The following is a 20,564-nucleotide window of genomic DNA, read 5'->3' on the forward strand; positions in this document are numbered from 1 at the left end:
CCGACAACATAAACACAAGAGATTCTGCAGATGCTGGAAGTCCAGAGTAACATGCACAAAATTGCTGGAGGAACTCAGGAAGTCAGGTAGCATCTATGAAAATTAATGAACAGTTGATGTTTATTGTCCTTTTTGTCCTGAAGAAGGGTCTCAACTCAAAAGGTCGATTGCTTAATCAATTCCATAGATGCTGCCTCACCTGCTGAGTTCCTCCAGCATCTCGTATGTGATAATCCAACAGACAAGTAGCCCACCCTTCTCTTTAAATTGCTTCACATGCAAGATTCTGGAAAGAGACTCACAAATTTAACAAAATACCTACTGCCCGAATGTTATCATGTCTGACAATCAAGTATTGAATATGATTACATTGACGTCTAAGAAACATAAAAGAGCCGACATTGCCCCATTATTTTATAAAATAATGGAGAATACAAATGTTAACACAAAAATTGTTCTACAAGTTGTTCCTATGAGAACATATTAAAGTACTACTTTCCGATTCATCTAATCACTTTATGAATAGAGAAAAGAACAAAACATTTCATTTTTCAAAATATAATTTCAGATCACTATTATCCACAGTATCACCAACTACATCTAAATTATTATCTGAATGGTGGCCGATTTGGAAAAGGGGAGGTGCAACGAGACCTGGATGTCATTGTACACCAGTCATTGAAAGTGAGCATGCAGGTACAGCAGGCGGTGAAAAAGACGAATGGTATGCTGGCATTCATAGCAAGAGGATTCGAGTACAGGAGCAGGGAAGTATTACTGCAGTTGTACAAGGCCTTGGTGAGACCACACCTGGAATATTGTGTGCAGTTTTGGTCCCCTAATCTGAAGAAAGACATTCTTCCCATAGAGGGAGTACAAAGAAGGTTCACCAGATTGATTCCTGGGATGGCAGGACTTTCATATGATGAAAGACTGGATCGACTAGGCTTATACTATCTGGAATTTAGAAGATTGAGGGGGGATCTTATTGAAACATATAAAATCCTAAAGGGATTGGACAGGCTAGATGTAGGAAGATTGTTCCCGATGTTGGGGAAGTCCAGAACGAGGGGTCACAGTTAGAGGATAAAGGGGAAGCCTTTTAGGACCGAGATGAGGAAAAACTTCTTCACACAGAGAGTGGTGAATCTGTGGAATTCTCTGCCACAGGAAACAGTTGAGGCCAGTTCATTGGCTATATTTAAGAGGGAGTTAGATATTGCCCTTGTGGCTAAAGGGATCAGGGGGTATGGAGAGAAGGCAGGTACAGGGTTCTGAGTTGGATGATCAGCCATGATCATACTGAATGGCGGTACAGGCTCGAAGGGCCAAATGGCCTACTCCTACACCTATTTTCTATGTTTCTATGTTTCTAAATCCCAATACAGTATGCTACAGGTTAAAAAATATTGTAATCTGACACTGCCCCCGCCCCCAGCCTCCTGGCCCTGTCCCCGAACCCATCAAACTTGGATTGACTACATCTCTTTTACCACAGAAAATGGCCAGCAATTTGTCTGCTGTGGTGCTCACCTTTGGTTCATCCTTAATGAAAAATTTGCTGGTTGAAAGGCCCATGGATCTGACAAACAAGGCTCTGTCTGGTATGGGTCCACAGCCTCAATTAGGGCATGATGGCAGGATAGCACAAATCCCAGTCACGTAACCCACACTCCTGATCTGGCCAGCACCCAAAGCTGCCACATTTTACAATTCTTCTGAATGTATTTGATATTGTTTGAATGCTTTTCAATGTTAAGAACAAAATAAAACATGTTTAAAAACAATCACCTAAAATGTTTAAAAACACTTATAACCGCATAGTAAATGATAAACCACTTTGTTCTTTTATTTCATTCTCACGGCGTGAAATATAAATACAAATGAATGAGTTAGTTGTTTCCACATCAGGTTTAACCTAGCAATGAACCTACAAGCAGATCTGGAAGCTTACATGTGGTGGAATTCCACCAATGTTCAAAGTTCAAAGTAAATTTATTATTGAAGTACGTATATGTCACCATATACTACCTTGTGATTCATTTTCTTGCGAGCATTCACAGTTGAACGTAGAAATGTGTTCGGCCACATGATTCTTGTTACTATGACGTCAACAAATCGTTACAGAATTGCTATCATTTTCAAGCAAATCCCAGGCCAAAATCTCATTCAATTCACAACCTTTTCAAAGTCACATAATCGCTCCAGCTCTCCATGTTCATGTTGCTATGTTCAATATTGAGGGATCATGCAGAGAACACACCAGGAGGCCAGCGTGCAGAATATTCAACTGAACTTTACTGAAAATGCCGCTTGTACAATATGTGAACTCCTCCCATGTAGGAGTGGCATAGGAATACTGTACCACTATTAACTACCACAACATCTCGCCTTCTTGAAAAAAAAGGAAAACTACATATGCACTTCTTGTCTATAGATTTGCATTGAAATTATAGTCACGAAATTGAGCAATTCAGTTCACTTTACCCATAGCACATAATTTATGCTGCTTACATAAACACAAAAAAGAATTGCCAACATTATAACAGTCTCTCTCTCTCTGTATTACTCCTTTTTTAACCAATTCCTTTCTTTTAAAGAACAGTCTAATTTTGTGAAATGTTTCAACATTAGAACTCTTTTTAAATAACAAAATCTAATAGAGGTCAGGGTAGACTATCTGAACAATCCGGCAAAGTGAGAAGATTATTCTGCCTCTTTGGTCACTTGCCCAAAACTATTAGGCTATGGAGTATATCTCTGTGGTGGGACAGATAAACAACACTGGTATAGGTTCCTGGAAGTGTTGGAGTGGATAGAGATTCTTGAACAGGTGCATGCACCTCAGTGAGTGGTCCTCATCATAAGGATCAGCCACTCTATTTAGTTCTTTCATGTTCAGCGTTGACTTTGTTCATCAATGGGACTGGAGTATGCCTCGCTGTGGCCAGAGAGTAGGCGTCACTCTTGGTCTCAGTTGGATAAGATATTCTTCTTTCAGTACCACCAGGCCTGTGAAAAACTCCGGTACTTCTCCTGCCACTGAACATTGTTTAGCGAATCCAACCTTGCGGTGTGGTTCAGCTTCTAGATGGCGCGTTGCCCCAGTAGCGGTAAGAAGAAACTGAACACCACAGACATTCTCTTTTAACCGTTTCTCTTCTTTACAGATGGAATTAGTAAACATTCTTTTCACACTGAGCTTATGTTTCTCTGGCCCCATGAACACACTCTTTGTTAGGTTTAGCATAATGCACGTTTTCTTTACCAGTTTTGTGAACAGACATGCAGGAATGGCTGTGACATCTGACCCATTGTCCATTTTGAACATCATGGCCTCATTTTGTAACTGAAATGTAGTAGACCAACCTTGTCTGTTTGAATATAGAGTCCCAAGGAAAGCTCTTCCTTGGTCTGAATCACGGCCTCCTTTAGAACTGTATTTGACAGACACTGGCTTTTATAATGGCCAACTCTATTGCATTGATGGCATTTCACTTCTTTTGCTGGACATAGCTCTTTGACGTCGAATGCAGACTTACATCTCCTGCAGCTGGACACTATCTGCTCTTTGTTTCACTTGTCTGTTTTGTTTTTGTTTGAGCTGAGCTCTACTGCCATCTGCCTGTTTTCCGGAGTTGAACTTCGTCCTCTGATATATCACATTTTGCTTTCCTGTGAAATATTCTTTGAATTTGTCCTGTTCTGTTTTGTACTCCTTTTTCTGGGCATCTCTCGGTCCTAATCCACCCATGATGTCATCTGATTTGTCACTCATGCAGTTTATCACTGTGCTTATTTGATGCTTTTCTAAAGTCTGAGTGAGGTTGCTTGCAATTCTAAAACTCTCAAAGCATCAGAGCCATTTCCCAAAGTCCACTTGTTTAGCAAAATCAAATGTCTCGGGGAGCTTTATAAAGTAAGTAGATGTAGGCACTGCAGGTAATTGCTCTATTTTCCTGTTTGTTTATCCAGACATCCCACCCTGCAAAAACTCATTTCAGGGAGGCAGCACCATCAATTTGCCAGAGACTCCCGGAACTTCCGGGAGAGGTGGGATGTCTGCAATAGAGTAGCTCCTTAACAGCTAGCCAGCTAGTTTAAATAATGTTCGCTATGCTAATGAACGAATGACACCTGTTAAACTCACCTCAACATGTCTTTTACAGTCTTAACCCACCATGGGCAATAGAAAAGTCACTGTTGCAAACAGTGCAGCGAACAACACTGTCATTATTTTTGACCCATATTAGGCAGGGGTACACTTTAGTGTAGTCTGGGGTGACGTACGGTTTATATTTTTTTTGGAACACTCTGCCACTCTGACTTTTTTTTTGGAACTCTCTCACTCTTGCTCTTGCTCTCACGCGCGTGCTTGCTTTCTCGCTCTTGTTCTCGCTCTCACGCTCTCTCTTTCTCATGGTCGCTCTCACTCGCGCTTGCTTTTTTGCTCTCGCGTGCTCTCTCTTGCTTGCCTTCTCGCTCTTGCTCTCGCTCTCGTGGTCACTCTCACTCACGCTTGCTCTCTTGCGCTTGCTTTCTTGCTCCTGCGCTCGCTCTCTCACGCTCGCTCTCAAAAAATCAATTTCTGGGACATTGTATATAATTTGCAGGCATCAGGGAGCCACTATTGATATGCGGGAGACTCCCGGAACTTCCGGGAGAGGTGGGATATCGGTTTATCTATCTTCTTATTTATTTGGACCATAAAAGTCTCTCCCTGAGAGTTTGACTGACTTCTCTGCTGTATCTGTGTCTCTGTGTCCCCAGGCTAGTGGCCCACAGATTATTACAATGTATCCCCATTTTCGGATGCAGCCTGAAGGTGTTATCTAGCAACCCTGGCCAGTTCTCAGCTTAGCCTCATGATGCATACGTGTAACAACTATTTTAGGTTGATAAGTTTCTGGATATTTTCATAGATATATGCAAACAAGAATAGTCTTACTGTAAATTCTTGCTTGTTGGGTTTCTCACTTGGTCTGTAGCACCAATTCATCGATAATCAATCACTTCTGATACCATGTTGTGTTTGACATTGAGGGATAGTGCAGAGAGACACCAGAAGGCCAGAATCCAGGATATCCAACTGAACTTCATTGATAATGCTACTTGTGCAATGTGTGAACTCCTCCCATGTGGGAATGACTAACTGAGTGGCATAGGAATACAATCCTTAACTACCACAACACACGTCATGATTATGCCTTACTTCTTAATCAAGCAATCTATCTGCTTATCTCCTCCAACAGCAATTAACTTGTCATTCACCTTCAAGCCGACATTTTGTCCTTAATCGCGCTCCAAACACACACGTTCACACACAATAAAGAAGTTGAAGAAAACATTTTTACTTGGTCCTCCTTTGGCAAGATTAAAGCTGTAAACATACAAATAATGGTGATATCCAGTCAAACCACCCCATGTCCTCCAATTAGATAAAATCTGCACTTGTTATCTCCAATTTAAATAAGGCGCTGTTGGATTCTGGTGTTTTAAATCATAGGTTCTTCAGAAGTGAGGAAAGAAGCACAAAACCTGTTGTTTCATGATCACTTTATTAAGAGTTGATAGAAAAGAGGCAAGTTGAACAGATGGTGATAGGGGTCCACAGGGGCTTACCAGTTGAACAGAGAAAGAGAAAAATTAAAGATGGTACCTAGCATAAAACAGCTATTTTTATACTACAGAGATAAGGCAAATCTATAAATAAGAATTAACTAATTCAGAATCTATTATTCTGTACTGCAGTACCATATTATCCAATGAAAAACACTTAGTCGCTTAATGCAGAACAAAGAGAGTTTTCCAGAATTATACTTTATATAGCCACTAGAAGCATATTAAACTGTTATGTGCATATAACGACTTAAAATACAAGCATATAATTATTTGTTAAATTGCAAAGAAAATAACAAATAAACAGCCTCATCTCAAACTTTTTGCCCTGGAGGAACCCTCGCATAAAAATGATTATATCTACAGCTCACGTTACGTTAGCGTGATCAGTAAATTGTAGATATACATTGCCTATAAAAAGTATTCACCCCCTTGGAAGTCTTCGTGTTTTACAACATTGAATCATAGCGGATTTAATTTGGCTTTTTTTGGACAATGATCAACAGAAAAGGACTCTTTCGTGTCAAAGTGAAAACTGATCCCTACAAAGTGGTCTAAATTAATTACAAATATAAAACACAAAGTAATTGATTGCATTGCAATCACTCCCCTTTAATATGACACATCAAATCATCACTGGTGCAGCCAATTGGTTTTAGAAGTCACAAAATTAGTTAAATGGAGATCTGTTTTGGAGACCTGTGTGCATTCAAGATGTTTCAATTGATTGTGGTAAAAATACACTTGTATCTGGAAAGTTCAACCACTGAGTCATTACCCTGGCAAAATTACACCATGAAGACAAAAGAATGCTCCAAGCAACTCTGCAAAAAGGTTATTGAAAAGCACAAGTCAGGAGATAGAAACAAGAATATTTCCAAGTCACTGAATGTCCCTTGGAGTACAGTGAAGTCAATCATCAAGAAATGGAAAGAATGTACAACAGCTGTAAATCTGCCGCCCTCAAAAACTGAGTGATCATGCAAGAAGGGGAATAGTGTGGAAGGCAACCAAGAGACCTTTGACAATTCTGGAGGAATTACAAGCTTCAGTGGCTGAAATAGGAGAGACTGCACATACAACAACTGTTGCCCAGGTGCTTCACCAGTTGCAGCTTTAAGGGACAGTGGCAAAGAGAAAGCCACTGTTGAAAAAACTCACATGAAATCTCAGCTAGAGTTTACCGGAAGGCAAGTAGGAGACCAAAGTCAGCTGGAAAAAGGTTCTATGGTCTGATGAAACTAAAATTGAGCTTTTTGGCCATCAGACTAAACCCTACGTTTGATGTAAGCCAAACACCGCACCTCATCAAAAACATACCATTCCTACCATGAAGCATGGTGGTGGCTGCATCATGCTGTGGGAATGCTTCACTACAGCAGGCCCTGGAAGGCTTGTGAAGGTAGCAGGTCAAATGATTGCAGCAAAATACAGGAAAATCCTGAAGGAAAACTTGACGCAGTTTGCAAGAGAACTGCAACATGGGAGTAGATTAGTTTTCCAGCAAAACAATGACCCCAAACATAAAGCCAAAGCTACACAGGAATGGCTTAAAAACAAAGTTAATGTCCTGGAGTCAGAGTCTAGACCTCAAAAAATAAAACATGAAAACTTCTGGGGGAGGGGGTAGAGTATTTTTTATAGACACTGTAATAATCCAGAAATAATTGTTAATGCTTTTTTGAGTAGAGAATGAACTCTTGGCCAACCTTTCTTGAAAAAGCAGGTCATTAAGCTTAGCATACCTTTCCTTAATCTTTAATTCCCTTTAATAAATTTTAAAAACTCATAAGGGAAACATAATAAATTTTTGTTAAATAACTGTCTTAAGCCAAAATGGGATTTAATTTTTCTAAAGGTTCACTCAGTAATTTAATTTAAATAAAGGTTGTAAATTGATTTTAATTAATGCTATTTACAACAGGAAAATTTATTGACAATGTTGAATAGTAAAGTTGAAGCAATAAGCTGAAGCAATATTAATAAAAATATAGCCTGAGACACAATTTTATGCAAGACTTTGAAAAAACATTCTCTTGCTAAGTGACATGATCAGGCTCAAATACAGACCTAGCATGTGAAACCTATACTTGTTTTTTGCTGCACATATACTCAATTCTGGGTCAAATTTGAGATAAGCACACAAGATTTCACCTTGAACTGAAATGCGACGATTTCTATCCTTGCTCTTGATAATTATTTAACAAGAAAAGCTTGCTCACACATGTAAGAAGTTGAAAACTGCAGCAAAATGTTCATTGCTTTCCTGTGAATAGCAGGATACTCTTCTTTCACAGAAATCCAGAACTTGTCCAGAGGCAGATCAGTGAATATTATCTTGAGTGCTAAATCAGACTGCGGCTCACAAAGTTCTTCCTCTTCTCTCAAAGTCAAGTTCTCAGGGCTGAGCAGAAGATTCAGAAATTGGATTTCTCACCAAGTCATACAGTTGTGTTGAAAGGGAGGAAAAATACTGTTCAATTTTGTGCTACAGGTCTTCCAGATGGTTTTCAATAAGACTTGAGACTTTCTGATATCCTTCCTCACTCTCAAGCCCAAGCAGCAATGGAAACATTTCAAGATTTCCTTTTGCAACGTGATTTTTCCAAAGATACAATTTCCTTTTAAATCGAAGAATCTTGTCACTTGAAGTCAAAACATTTTCTCCAGGGCCTTGCAGAGACTTGTTCAACTGATTCATATGATGAAAAATGTCTGTTAAGTAGGTAAGTTTCTGCAGCCATTCTTCATCTTCGCTCCCATAAGTCAGTCGGCAGCACATAAGGGGAAGTTGGGGGAGGTAATTTAGGAGGCAGAGGTTCCTCATCAGCCTACCATTCTCTGCTCTGTGCAATACAGTACTCACTAATTATCACCAGTCTCCCCTGTCTCGTGTCAAAAACTGAGAATGGATGCAACCAGATAAACACGGTCCTACTGCGCACTGCCATACTGGGCTGAGAGACCACTAATGAGATTGCTAAAGGGTTTGCTCGGTCACTGCCCACCATTGCGAGCACTAACATCACATGTCGCGCAAAGTTCAAACAGCGATGTTTATTTTTTTTACAGCATTTCTCTTGCAGAAGCCCTAGCAACCTCTCGCGGAACCCCAGTTGAGAAACCCTGGTCTAATCTAAGAATTAAGCAGTCGGATCCAACAGACTTTATCTTATGATAGCAACCAACCATATTAAACCAAAGGAAGTTTGCAGCAGTGCCTCATTCTTTCTCAGTAAGAGCTGCTATGTTCTTTCATTCCCTTACCTAAAAGCACTGCTCCCAGTTTCATTCTCGCCCCCACCATATACAAAGTACCATTCCCAACTTCTCTCACCCTTCTAACTTCTGCTCCCTTTTCCTTTTCATCTTTATAAATAAACCAGATTCCAGATTCTGTGCAGAAGACACCACAGTATTGAATCATTTTACAAAGCACATTATTTACTTGCCACTTACTTGTAGTACTGTTCCCAGAGGTATCGGTATCTTCCCTGGCCTGACATATCAAGCACTGTAAAGTTCAAACTGAAATAGAATAAAGCAACTCATTATGAAGAAATAGGTGAAGAAGAATAAATGATTTCTGTAATCTTCTGAATACAATTACTTTTCTCCAAACCAACCAAATTGTCATTAGAAGTTGTGAGCATAGAGCAAAGGCAAGTTCAGAAAAAAAGCTCAAATTCAAGCTTTGTCATTGGCATACATACACCAGGTATAAATGAAGCTTGAAGCTTATGTTACTGGTAGTTCAATGTCCTCAAATCTCAGCCTTGTTGTGCACGTGGCTAAATTAATATCTCTCCTTGAGAGCTGAAATAGTCCTAGACAATTTCAAATCTGATTATTATTATGCACAGCTTTTTTTTTCCCAGGGAAAGGCATAAGATTAAGTTGAAAGGGAATGATTTAAGGGGACCTGAGGGACAACTTTATCACACAGAGTGTGGTGCTTATATAGAATGAGCTGCCAGAGGAAGTGGTTAAGGCAGGCACAATAACAAAATTTAAAAGACACTGACATAGGTATGTGGCTAGGAAAGAGTTCGAGGTATATTGGCAAAATGTAGGCAAATGGAAATAGCTTCTACCAATCATATACAAATCCCCCCCACCCCCACCCCCAAAGAAAGATCTTGAAATTTGGACAACTCACTCGTGAAATCACTCAAATGAATGCAAACAAAAAAAGTCAATTGTTTAGTTTCAAACAGCATGGAAAAAGCCATCTGGCCCAACTCGTCCTCGCTGTGTCACCAATAAACTAGTTGCATCTGCCCACATTTGGCCAATAGCCTTCTAAACCCCTCCTAACTATGTAGTTATCTAGATAGCTTTTAAACATTCCTGCTGTTCCCCACCACCCACCAGCCACCACATCCGGCAACTCATTCAGAAGACGCACCACCCTTTGCATGCAGAAGTTGCCCTTCATGTCTCTTAAATCTCTCGCCTCTGATCCTAAACCTAAGTCCCCACTTGTTTTTATCAACCCCTCTCTAGAAAAAGACAATGTGCTTTTACCCTGCAGCCACAGCCTCAGCCTTAGTACCATGGAGAGCAGGGTAAATGTTGCAGAGCAGCGAACAGAATCCTCATGACCTCTATTTGGTCAATCCTCAATCTCTTCCATTCTAGGGAATTAAGTCCAAGTCTACACAACCTCTTCTTTTGTAACTCAGTGCCTTCGAGTTCAGGCAATATCCTGGTAAATCTTTTCTGCACTCTTCCTAGTTTAATAACTCTTTCCCATAACAGGGTGACCACTACTGTACAAAATACACTTAGTACAGCCTCATCAATGCCTTATATATACCTGTACCTGACTGTGGAGAATTTCTCTACATTAAATCCAATTGTCGGTGTTATCTCTTGGACTTGTGCCTGAAAAAATAGGAGGTAAGTTAAGTTCAATGTAAGACCGTTGAAATATAAAAAATAAGTTTTGCAGTCCATCTGTTTTCAGTTCTGGTATTACAAAGGCATTTGAGGAAATCTGAACTTGCAATATGACAATTAGTTGCCAGCTGGAATATAAAACCATGAAGGCCAGTTTCATTTTTGGTCAATGCAAAATTAATTCATCTCAGCCAGCACAATGGATACACACGACGGGGAGAAAACAAAATCAAAGTTCTAAGTACTTACATTATCAAAGTATGTATAAATTATACAGCCTTGAGATTCGTCTCCTTACAGGTGTCAAGAAACCCAAAAAAAAAATTTTTAAAAAGACTAACACCCAAAGTGCAAAAAGAAAAAAAACAAATTGTGCAAACAACAGCATTCAGAACTAAAGAGAGTCCATCGACACAAAACCCAGAGCCGGAGCAGCCACAGCCTCAGCCTTAGTACCATGGAGAGCAGGGTAAATGTTGCAGAGCAGCGAACAGAATCCTTCCCACCCACCTGGCTTCACCTATCACCCTCTAACTATCCTCCTTCCCCTCGCCACACCTTTCTGTTCTGGCGTCTTCCCCCTTCCTTTCCAGTCCTGAAGAAGGGTCTCAGCCTGAAACGTCGACTCTTTTTTTCATCTCCATACATGTTGCAAGACCTGCTGAGTTCCTTCAGCATTTTGAGTGTGTTGTGTTGGATTTCCAGCATCTGCAGAATTTCTTGTGTTTGTCATTTAGTATCTCAGCCACATTGCTCTGATTGCAAGCACATATTTCTTTCTTTACTGGAAATAATTCAGAAGATGTGTAGCACAGGTGGTTGATGGTTGGGTTGAGTTGTTCTCCAATCTTGGCAACTTACTTGCAAATGTTTCATCACCATGTGAGGAGGCATCGTTAGTACGCTGTTGATTGTGGTGTGTCCGAGTGCTTGGCCTTACTCATTTTGGAAACTCAATTGATGACTAGTCAGCTGATTGATAATGTATAAAGGCCAAGCATTCAGAGGACACAGCTACGAGATTTCCTCCCCACATCACAATTGAGTTTCCAAAAGGATGACCAATCAGATGATTGATAAGTATATAAAGGCTAAACATTCAGAGGACACACCACAATCAACTGTACGCTGATGATATCTCCTTGCATGGTGACAAAACGTTTGCAAGTAAATTCTTTCTTTCAGCCTGAGTGGACCTATCCTCTCCTTATCCAGAGTTTCTGAATAGGAGCATAAATTGCCTTGTGATTCTCCCTTGATCCTGCTCACCAAGTACATTTCATGGCTTATTATGGTCTTCCTAAAGGCCTGCTTGAGCACTTTACTGCTATCTTGAGCAACACAGACAACAAGCTGGAAAAATTCAGTAAGCAACATCTATGGAAGGGAATAAGCAGTGGACATTTCGGACTAAGACCTTTCATCAGGAAGGATCTCAAACTGAAATATTGACTTTATTTCCCACTATCGATGCTGCCTGACTTGCTGAATACCCCCAGCATTTTGCGTCTGTTGCTTATGACTTCCAGCACTGCAGAATCTCTCATGTTTTCTCCTGCGATGTTTATAATCCACAAGGGCTCAGTCTGATTTTAGCTTCCTAAGCTCTACGTATGCTTCCTTTTCCTTCCTGACTAAATTTTGGACCTCTCAGGTCACCCAAGGTTCCCATATCTTACTATCCATTACTCCATGCCAATCCTAAATGCTGATAAACTCACCTTTAAATGACTTCCACATGTCAGACATAGACTCGTCCAACAACAACTGCTCCCAGTCAATGCCCCTTGGCTCCAGTTTTATTCTGTCATAATTTTACCTCTCGCAATTTGGTACCTTCCTGCAAAATCCAATTTTATCCTAATTCAGAACTATTTTAAAACATATCAAAATGTGGTTCCTATTCCCAAAATATTCACCCACTGAAAAAGAATCTAGTACTTTCCCGGCAGATATGATGAATAAACCCTTTTCAGGCTTCTCGCCAGTTACAGTTATCAATTATAACCAACGTTTTGATGACAAGCTCTGCTAGCTTCATCAGGTTCGAAGCCTGGACATGTATAATCCAGTAGTATTTATAACCCCATAGTCCATCCCTCCTGATTGATTAGTCCTCATCCAATCAGGTTTCCACTCTCCACCTTGTTTACCATTGAATTCCAGTTCTTAGTTAGAGCAAGACCTTTGTCTTTGTTGAAATTCTTTTCCTCTAGTTTTATTTCAATGGCTTCCTTTACCAGGTGGTCCCAAAAGCACTTGGCCAAGCACAATAATTTTGTGCCATCAAAGTCAATCCTCTGGCCATTGCGAATGCAGTGTTCTGCTTCCAACGATTTCTCCAGGTAACCTAAACGATATATCTCCTGTGGGCTTCCACTGTGCGCCCTGTATGGCCAATATACACTGCTCCACATTCGCAGGAAATCCTGTAAACACATTATTAGGTCTGTCACCTGGCCCATCGCACTTTCTAAAACCAGGTCCTGTCTGTTTTCTCCTGTAGCTGGACTGTCCACATACTTTTTCAAGAACCCCACTTGGATGCAGTGAAGAAATCCACCCCATCTAAGCTTTTGGAGAAATTAAAGTCTGTCACTATTACAGCCCTGTTGTCCTGATGAAGGGTCACGGCCCAAAATGTTGACTGTTTAGACCAGAAGACCAGAAGATATAGTTGCAGAATTAGGCCATTTGGCCCATCGAGCCTGCTTCATCACAGCTGATCCATTTTTCCTCTCAGCCTCAATCTCCCTGTATCCCTTCATGCCCTGGCCAATCAACAATCTATCAGCCACTGCCTTAAATATAAAGACTTGGCTTACTTCTGCTGCCTGTTGCAATGAATTCCACTGATTCACCACTGTTTGCCTAAAGAAATTCATCCTCATCTCCATTCTAAAATGATGCCCTTCTATTCTGAGGCTGTGTCCTAGACTCTCCCACCAATGGGAAAGTCTCCATCCTCTCACATCCACTTTGTCAAGGCCTTTCACCTTTCAATAGGTTTCAATCCCTGAGGGGTAAAGGTCACCCCTCATTCTTTTAAATTCTAGTGAATACAGGCCCAGAACCACCAAATACTGACAAGCCATTTAGTCCTGGAATCATTTTCGTAAACCACCTTTGAACCCTCTCCAGTGCCATCACATCCTTTCTAAAATAAGGGGCCCAAAACTGCTTACAGTCCTCCAAGTGAGGCCTCACCAGTGCTTTACAAAGCTTCAACATTACATCCTTGCTTTTATATTCTAGTCCTCTTGAAATGAATGCCAATATTGCATTTGCCTTCCTCACCACCGAATGAACCTGTAAATTAACCTTTAGGGAATCCTGCACAAGGACTTCCAAGTCCCTTTGCACCTCAGATTTTTGAATTTTCTCTCTACTTAGAAAATAATCTACCTTATTACTTCTTCTCTGAAAGTGCACAACTACACACATCCCGATAGTATATTCCATCTGCCACTTCTTTACACATTCTCCTGTTCTGTCTTAATCCTTCTGTAGCCTCTCTAAATCCTCAAAACTGCATGCCCCTCCATCTATCTTTGTATTGATCACAAACTTTGCAGAAAAACCATCAATCCCATCATTAAAGTCATTGACATATAATGTAAAAAGAAGTAATCACAACACAGGCCCCTGTGGAACTCCACTAGTCACCAGCAGCCAACCAGAAAAGGCTCCCTTTATTCCCACTCTTTGCCTCCTGCCAATCAGCCACTGCTTTATCCATGCTCGAATCTTTCCTGTAATTCCATGGGCTCTTAACTTATTAAGCAGCCTCATGTGTGGCACCTTGTCAAAGGCCTTCTGAAAATCCATGTATACAACATCAACCGATTCACCTTTGCCTATCCCGCTTGTTATTTCTTCAAAGAATTCTAACAGATTTGTCAGGCAAGTTTTTCCTTTGAGGAAACAGCTTATTTTATCATGTGCTTCCAAGTATCCCAAAACCACATCATTAACAATCTATCCCAACATCTTCCCAACCACTAACTAACCGGTCATTACTTTCCGTTCCTCTGCCTCTCTCCCTTCTTGAAGAATGCAGTGACTTTAGCAAATTTCCAGTCTTCCGGAACCATTCCAGAATCTAGTACTGCCTCCAAGTTATCAAATTTCACGACATATGCTGGTGATATTAAACCTGATTCTGATTCTGATCCTTGAATACCTCCGCAATCTCTTCAGATTTCAGACGCCTCTTTCAGCACCCTGGGGCCTACAGCATCTGGTCCAGGTGACTTATCTACCTACCTCTAGGCCTTTCAGCTTCCAGACAGCCTTCTCCCCATTAATGGCAACTTCACACACTTCATGACCCCTTACACTTTGGAACTTGCGCCATACTGCGAGTGTCTTCCACAGCGAAGGCTGATGCAAAATACTTATTCAGTTCATCTGCCATTTCTTTGTCCCCCATCACTACCTTCTCAGCATAATTTTCCAGCAGTCTGATATCCACTCTCGCCTTTCTTTTATACTTTATGTATCTGAAGAAACTTTTAGTATTTTCTTTAATATTGTTGGCTAGCTTACTTTCATATTCCATCTTTTTCTTCTTCATGAATTTTTTTTAGTTGCCTTCTGTTGGTCTTTAAAAGCTTCCCAATCATCTAACACTCACAACACGCTGGAGGAACTCTGCAGGTCGGGCAGCATTGGTGGAAACAATGAGTTAACATTTCAGGCCAGAACCCTTCATCAGGACTGTAGAGGGAAGGGGCAGAGGCCCTATAAAGAAGGTGGGGGGGAAGGTGGGAAGGAGAAGGCTGGTAGGTTCCAGGTGAAAAACCAGTAATTTGAAAGACAAAGAGGTGGGGGAGAGGAAGCAGGGAGGTGATAGGCGAGAAAGGTGAACAAGGAATAGGGGAAAACACAATGGGTAGTAGAAGGAGGCGGAACCATGAGGGAGGTGATAGGCAGCTGGGGGAGGGAGCAGAGTGAAATAGTCATAGTCACAGTCATACTTTATTGATCCAGGGGGAAATTGGTTTTTGTTACAGTTGCACCATAATTAAATAGTATTAAAACCATAAATAATTAAATAGTAATATCTAAATTATGCCAGGAAATAAGTCCAGGACCAGCCTATTGGCTCAGGGTGTCTGACCCTGCAAGGGAGGAGTTGTAAAGTTTGATGGCCACAGGCAGGAATGACTTCCTATGACGCTCTGTGTTTTATCTTGGTGGAATGAGTCTGGCTGAATGTACTCCTTTGCCAAACCAGTGGATGGGAGACATTGTCCAAGATGGCATGCAACTTGGACAGCATCCTCCTTTCAGTCACTACCATCAGAGAGAGGGATAGAGGAAGGGAGGGGGAGGGAATTACCGGAAGTTGGAGAATTCTATGTTCATACCAAGGGGCTGGAGACTACCTAGATGGTATATGAGGTGTTGCTCCTCCAACCTGAGTTTAGCCTCATCGTGGCAGTAGATAATCTAACCAACTATCTCCCAATCATCTAACTTTCCTCTAATGTTTGCTCTATTTTATGCCCTCTCTTTGGCTTTTATGTTGGCTTTGACGTCTCTCGTTAACTAAGGTTGTGTCATCTTGCGTTTGGAATATTCCTTCCGCTTTCGGATGTAGTTTGTATAGTGTGCCTTCCGAATTGCTTCCCATGCATAGATGCTGCCTGACCTGCTGAACTTCTTCAGCACATTTGTGTGTATTGCTCTAGATTTTAAACATTTGCAGTACCTCATTCATTTGTTCTATGTTATATCTGGGAATAGAATAAATCGCCTCCTCATGAGGCGTCTTCTGTAATCAGTAACACACAAAGAAGGGGGGCATTTAATTCCATTGTGAAGAGCAGCTCTAATTACTCACACTGGCAGGTTTCAAGCGATCGATGATCGTGCTCTTCCCGCTATTGTCCAGCCCCAAACAAAGAACATTCGCACTCTTGCGCCGCAGTCTCAGGCGTGCAATTACTTTATCTAAAAAGCCCATGCCAGACCCGGCCGGTATCGCCCCTACCCGGTTGCGGACCCGTAGCTCTCTCTTGTTTGTGTCAAAGGTGACGCAACTGCCAAATTCAGCCTCGGCGCCTGTGCAGCGGGCGGTATGGGGAGTTGTGTTTAATCCGGGAAGTGAGAGGACTATAGACCAGGGACAAAGAACACCGGGCGACAGGTTACGAGTTTCGCTCCAGCAATTTTAACACCGCCAATATTATTCTGGTGTTCCCTCCCGAAGGAGTACACGGTCGCAATTATAGACTAGCGTACTCCAAGCACCGTCCCACATGAATCTGCCCACATCCGCTTTCAGAGGGGAGCCCAGAAACGTAATGAGCTGTCAACATTCCAGAGATCCTTCACGGTGCCAGAGATTTCTTCATAGATTCATTCACAGATTCAGCGAATGAGCCCAACCAGCAGTCCCAGATTATACTTTATACTTTATTGTCGCCAAACAATTGGTGCTAGAACGTACAACCATCACAGCGATATTTGATTCTGCGCTTCACACTCCCTAGTTTATAAATATTAAACATTAAAAATAGTTAAAATTAGTAAATATTAAAAATTTAAATTATAAATCATAAATAGAAAATAGAAAAATGGAAAGTAAGGTAGTGCAAAAAAACCGAGAGGCAGGTCCGGATATTTGGAGGGTACAGCCCAGATCCGGTTCAGGATCCGTTCAGCAGTCTTATCACAGTTGGAAAGAAGTTGTTCCTAAATCAGGCCGTACGAGTCTTCATGCTCCTGAACCTTCTCCCGGAGGGAAGAGGGACGAAAAGTGTGTTGGCTGGGTGGGTCGTGTCCTTGATTATCCTGGCAGCACTGCTCCGACGGCGTGCGGTGTAAAGTGAGTCCACAGACAGAAGATTGGTTTGTGTGAGGTGCTGCGCCATGTTCACGATCTTCTGCAGCTTCTTTCGGTCTTGGACAGGACAACTTCCGTACCAGGTTGTGATGCACCCTAGAAGAATGCTTTCTATGGTGCATCTATAAAAATTAGTGAGGGTTTTAGGGGACAGGCCAAATTTCTTTAGTTTTCTCAGGAAGTAAAGTCGCTGGTGGGCCTTCTTGACAGTGAACTCTGCTTGGTTAGACCAAGTCAGGTCATTTGTGATATTGACCCTGAGGAACTTGAAGCTTTTGACCTGTTCCACTTGCACACCACCGATGTAAATTGGGTTGTGCGGTCCGCTACTCCTTCTGAAGTCAACAACCAATTCCTTCGTCTTGCTGACGTTGAAGGATAGGTTATTGTCTTCGCACTATGCCACCAGGTTCTTAATTTCCTCTCTGTACTCAAACTCATTATGGTTTGCATCCTGGTAGTCAGGTCCCAGTTGAACAATATCTGGTGCAGCACATCAGCTCACACTGATCTGGTGGTCTCAGGTTTAGGAGATTAATTGATCATATGGGTGCAACTGGGCAGCCAGGTTCTCTGGGCTGGAACGGTCTGTCACGAGGCTGCATCATAGTAAACATGATGCAAACGAACCAGGCTATTAAGCTGGAACTCTCAAGTTTGCTGGCCTCGGCCAGGTGAGCTTTTTGTTTCTGTTTGCCTCTTCTGATGCCCCACTAATCAGTCAACCAGAAGTCCCAACAATGTCAACACCAAACGCCCTTTTATCTTCAAAATACTGGAGCAACTCGGTAGGTTGCAGCATCTAAGGAAATGAATAAACAGTCAAAATTTCAGGCTGAGACCCTTCTTCAGGACTAAAAAGGAAGGAGGAACTCCTAACCCCATTCCTGTTCTGACGTGTTAGTCCTTGGCCTCCTTTTTTGCCACAGTGAGGCCATTCTCAGGGTGGAGGAGCAACACCTCATATTCCATCTTGGCAGCTGGCCAGCTGGTGGCGCAGTGAGATCAGCGCTGGACTCTGGAGCGAAGGCTCCCGAGTTCGAATCCAGGTCAGGCCACCCCCGAGCACGCTTTCCATGCCGGGTTGAGTGTCGACCTAACCACGTAAAAAATACAAGGGTCGAATCAGGAACGTTCATAATGTGACTCGGTTAACCCCGACACCACGTGCCAGACAAGAATGGCTGAATGTCTGGTGGACATGCTTAAAAAAATCTAGCTAGCTTCCAATCTGATGGCATGAACATCAATTTCCCCTTCCAGTAATTGTTTTCCTTTCCTTTCTCTCATCTTTTATTCACCACCTGACCTCTTACCTCCTCTCAACTGCCTATCACCCTACCCCTGCTGCCCCTTTCTCCCATGGACCACTCTCCTCCTATCAGATTCCTTCTTCTCCAGCTCTTTACCTTTCCCACCCACCTGGTTTCACCTATCACCTTCTAGCTAGTCCTCATTCCCCTCTCCCTACCTTTTTGTTATGGTGTCTTCCCCTTTCCTTCCCAGTCCTGAAGAAGAGTCTTGGTCCAAAATGTCAATTGTTTATTCATTCCATAGATGCTGCCTGACCTGCCAAGTTCCTCCAACATTTTGTGTGTGTTGCTCCAGATTTCCAGCAACTGCAGAATTTATATGTTTATCTTTATATCTTTCTTTCAAAAACCAGAGATATGGACATCCAGATAGTGACCTTGTCCAGTTTGCCATCCAGAACATCCTGAGAGAAACTGTCATGGAAAAAGTTTGGGCGATTCACCTGGCTGATTCCTGGGAGAAGGTTGTCCTTTCATAAACTGCTGAACATATTGGATCTATATTCTAACTAGTTTAGAAGAATGAGCAATGATTATATTGAAATATATTACATTAGTTGAGGTCACGATTGGCAGGATGTAGAGTTGTTTCCAAGAATGGGGGAATCTCGAATGATGGAATTAATAACAAGATCAAGGGATGATCATCTAAAGCCATATCTCACAGAGGATAGTAAATCTCCAGAATTCAGAAGGTAATCACTGGGAGCATTTAAAGAGGAACTAGACAAATTTTTAAAGAGTGGGAAAATGTGGAAGAACAGAGGGATCTTGGAGTCCAAGTCCACAGATCCTTCAAAGTAATGCAAGTTGATAGGGTGATTAAGAATGCATATGGTGTGTTAGCTTTCATTAGTTGGGAGATTAAGTTCAAGAGCTGAAAGGTAAAGTAGCTGCTCTATAAACCTGTGAGACAATACTTGCAGTACAGTGTTCATTTCTGGTCACCTCATTATGGGAAGGATGAGAAATGCAGAGGAGATTCACCAGGTGCTGCCTGGATTAGAGAACATGTCTTATGAGGAAAGGTAGAGGGAACTAGGGCTTTTCTCTTTGGAGTGAAGGAGGATGAGAAGTGACTTGATAGAGGTGCATGAGATTATGAGAGGCATAGAGTGACAGCCACTTTTCCCCAGGGTGGCAATGAGTAATACCAGAGAACATCCATTAAATGCACTTAGAGGAAAGTTTGCGGGTGGATGTCAGTCGTACGCTTTTCACAGAGTATGGTAGATGCCTGGAGCGCACTGTTGGGATGGTGGTTGAGGATGATACACTTGGAGCACTTCAGAGACAGGCTCATGAATGGAAGAAAAATGGAGGGTTATGTGCTGTGTAGGGAAGGGTCAGATCGACCATGGAGTATGTTTATATGGGTTGGCACATCGTCATGGGCCCAAACAGTTGTGTTGTTCATTATTATGTGAATTGAAGGCTATGGGGATCTGCCAGAGAAGAGGAGAAGAGGACTAGAGCCGATAGCCATAATCATTTTAAATGGGAGTGCATAGTTGAGGGGTCATATGATCTATCCCTGCACCCATTTTTTATTGTTTTTAATCATCTGTCCAATGAATGTGTGCAATCCACTACAAACACAGCTAAATTAGTAATGAAAGTACGTTGACGGATGCTTCATATTCCGGACCTCTACACTGGTTATCTAGGTGGTTGAGATACCAAAAACTAGATGTCAGATACTCAAGTAGCAAAGTCAAGAGTTTAGGCCTTTCTTCAGGGCTTGTATATTTTGTCAAGATCACAGGAGTGTACAGAGGGCATAAGTTTGGTGGACTAGTACAGTAATTTAGATGTCTCTGTTAGGTTGCTAACTGTTAGCACACACTCTAGCTCAGATTGGAAAACACACTTGCAGT

At 41.7% G+C, this 20,564-nt stretch overlaps 1 protein-coding gene across 1 annotated transcript in view; it reads right to left on the bottom strand.

Annotated features, from left to right (window-relative positions):
* The window catches only part of LOC134353024 (ADP-ribosylation factor-like protein 6), a 29,326-nt gene extending 12,523 nt beyond the window's left edge, over positions 1 to 16,803 (bottom strand). The window contains exons 1-3 of the mRNA XM_063060823.1: positions 16,370 to 16,803; positions 10,445 to 10,506; positions 9,079 to 9,147 (exon numbers count right to left, since the gene is read on the bottom strand). Coding sequence (XP_062916893.1) covers positions 9,079 to 9,147; positions 10,445 to 10,506; positions 16,370 to 16,492 — 254 coding nt within the window. The 5' untranslated portion in view covers positions 16,493 to 16,803. The remainder of the gene's footprint in view (positions 1 to 9,078; positions 9,148 to 10,444; positions 10,507 to 16,369) is intronic.
* Positions 16,804 to 20,564: the final 3,761 nt, after the last annotated feature.

The sequence above is a fragment of the Mobula hypostoma genome, chromosome 10 (assembly GCF_963921235.1).
Source record: "Mobula hypostoma chromosome 10, sMobHyp1.1, whole genome shotgun sequence".
Classification (NCBI taxonomy): Eukaryota; Metazoa; Chordata; class Chondrichthyes; order Myliobatiformes; family Myliobatidae; genus Mobula; species Mobula hypostoma.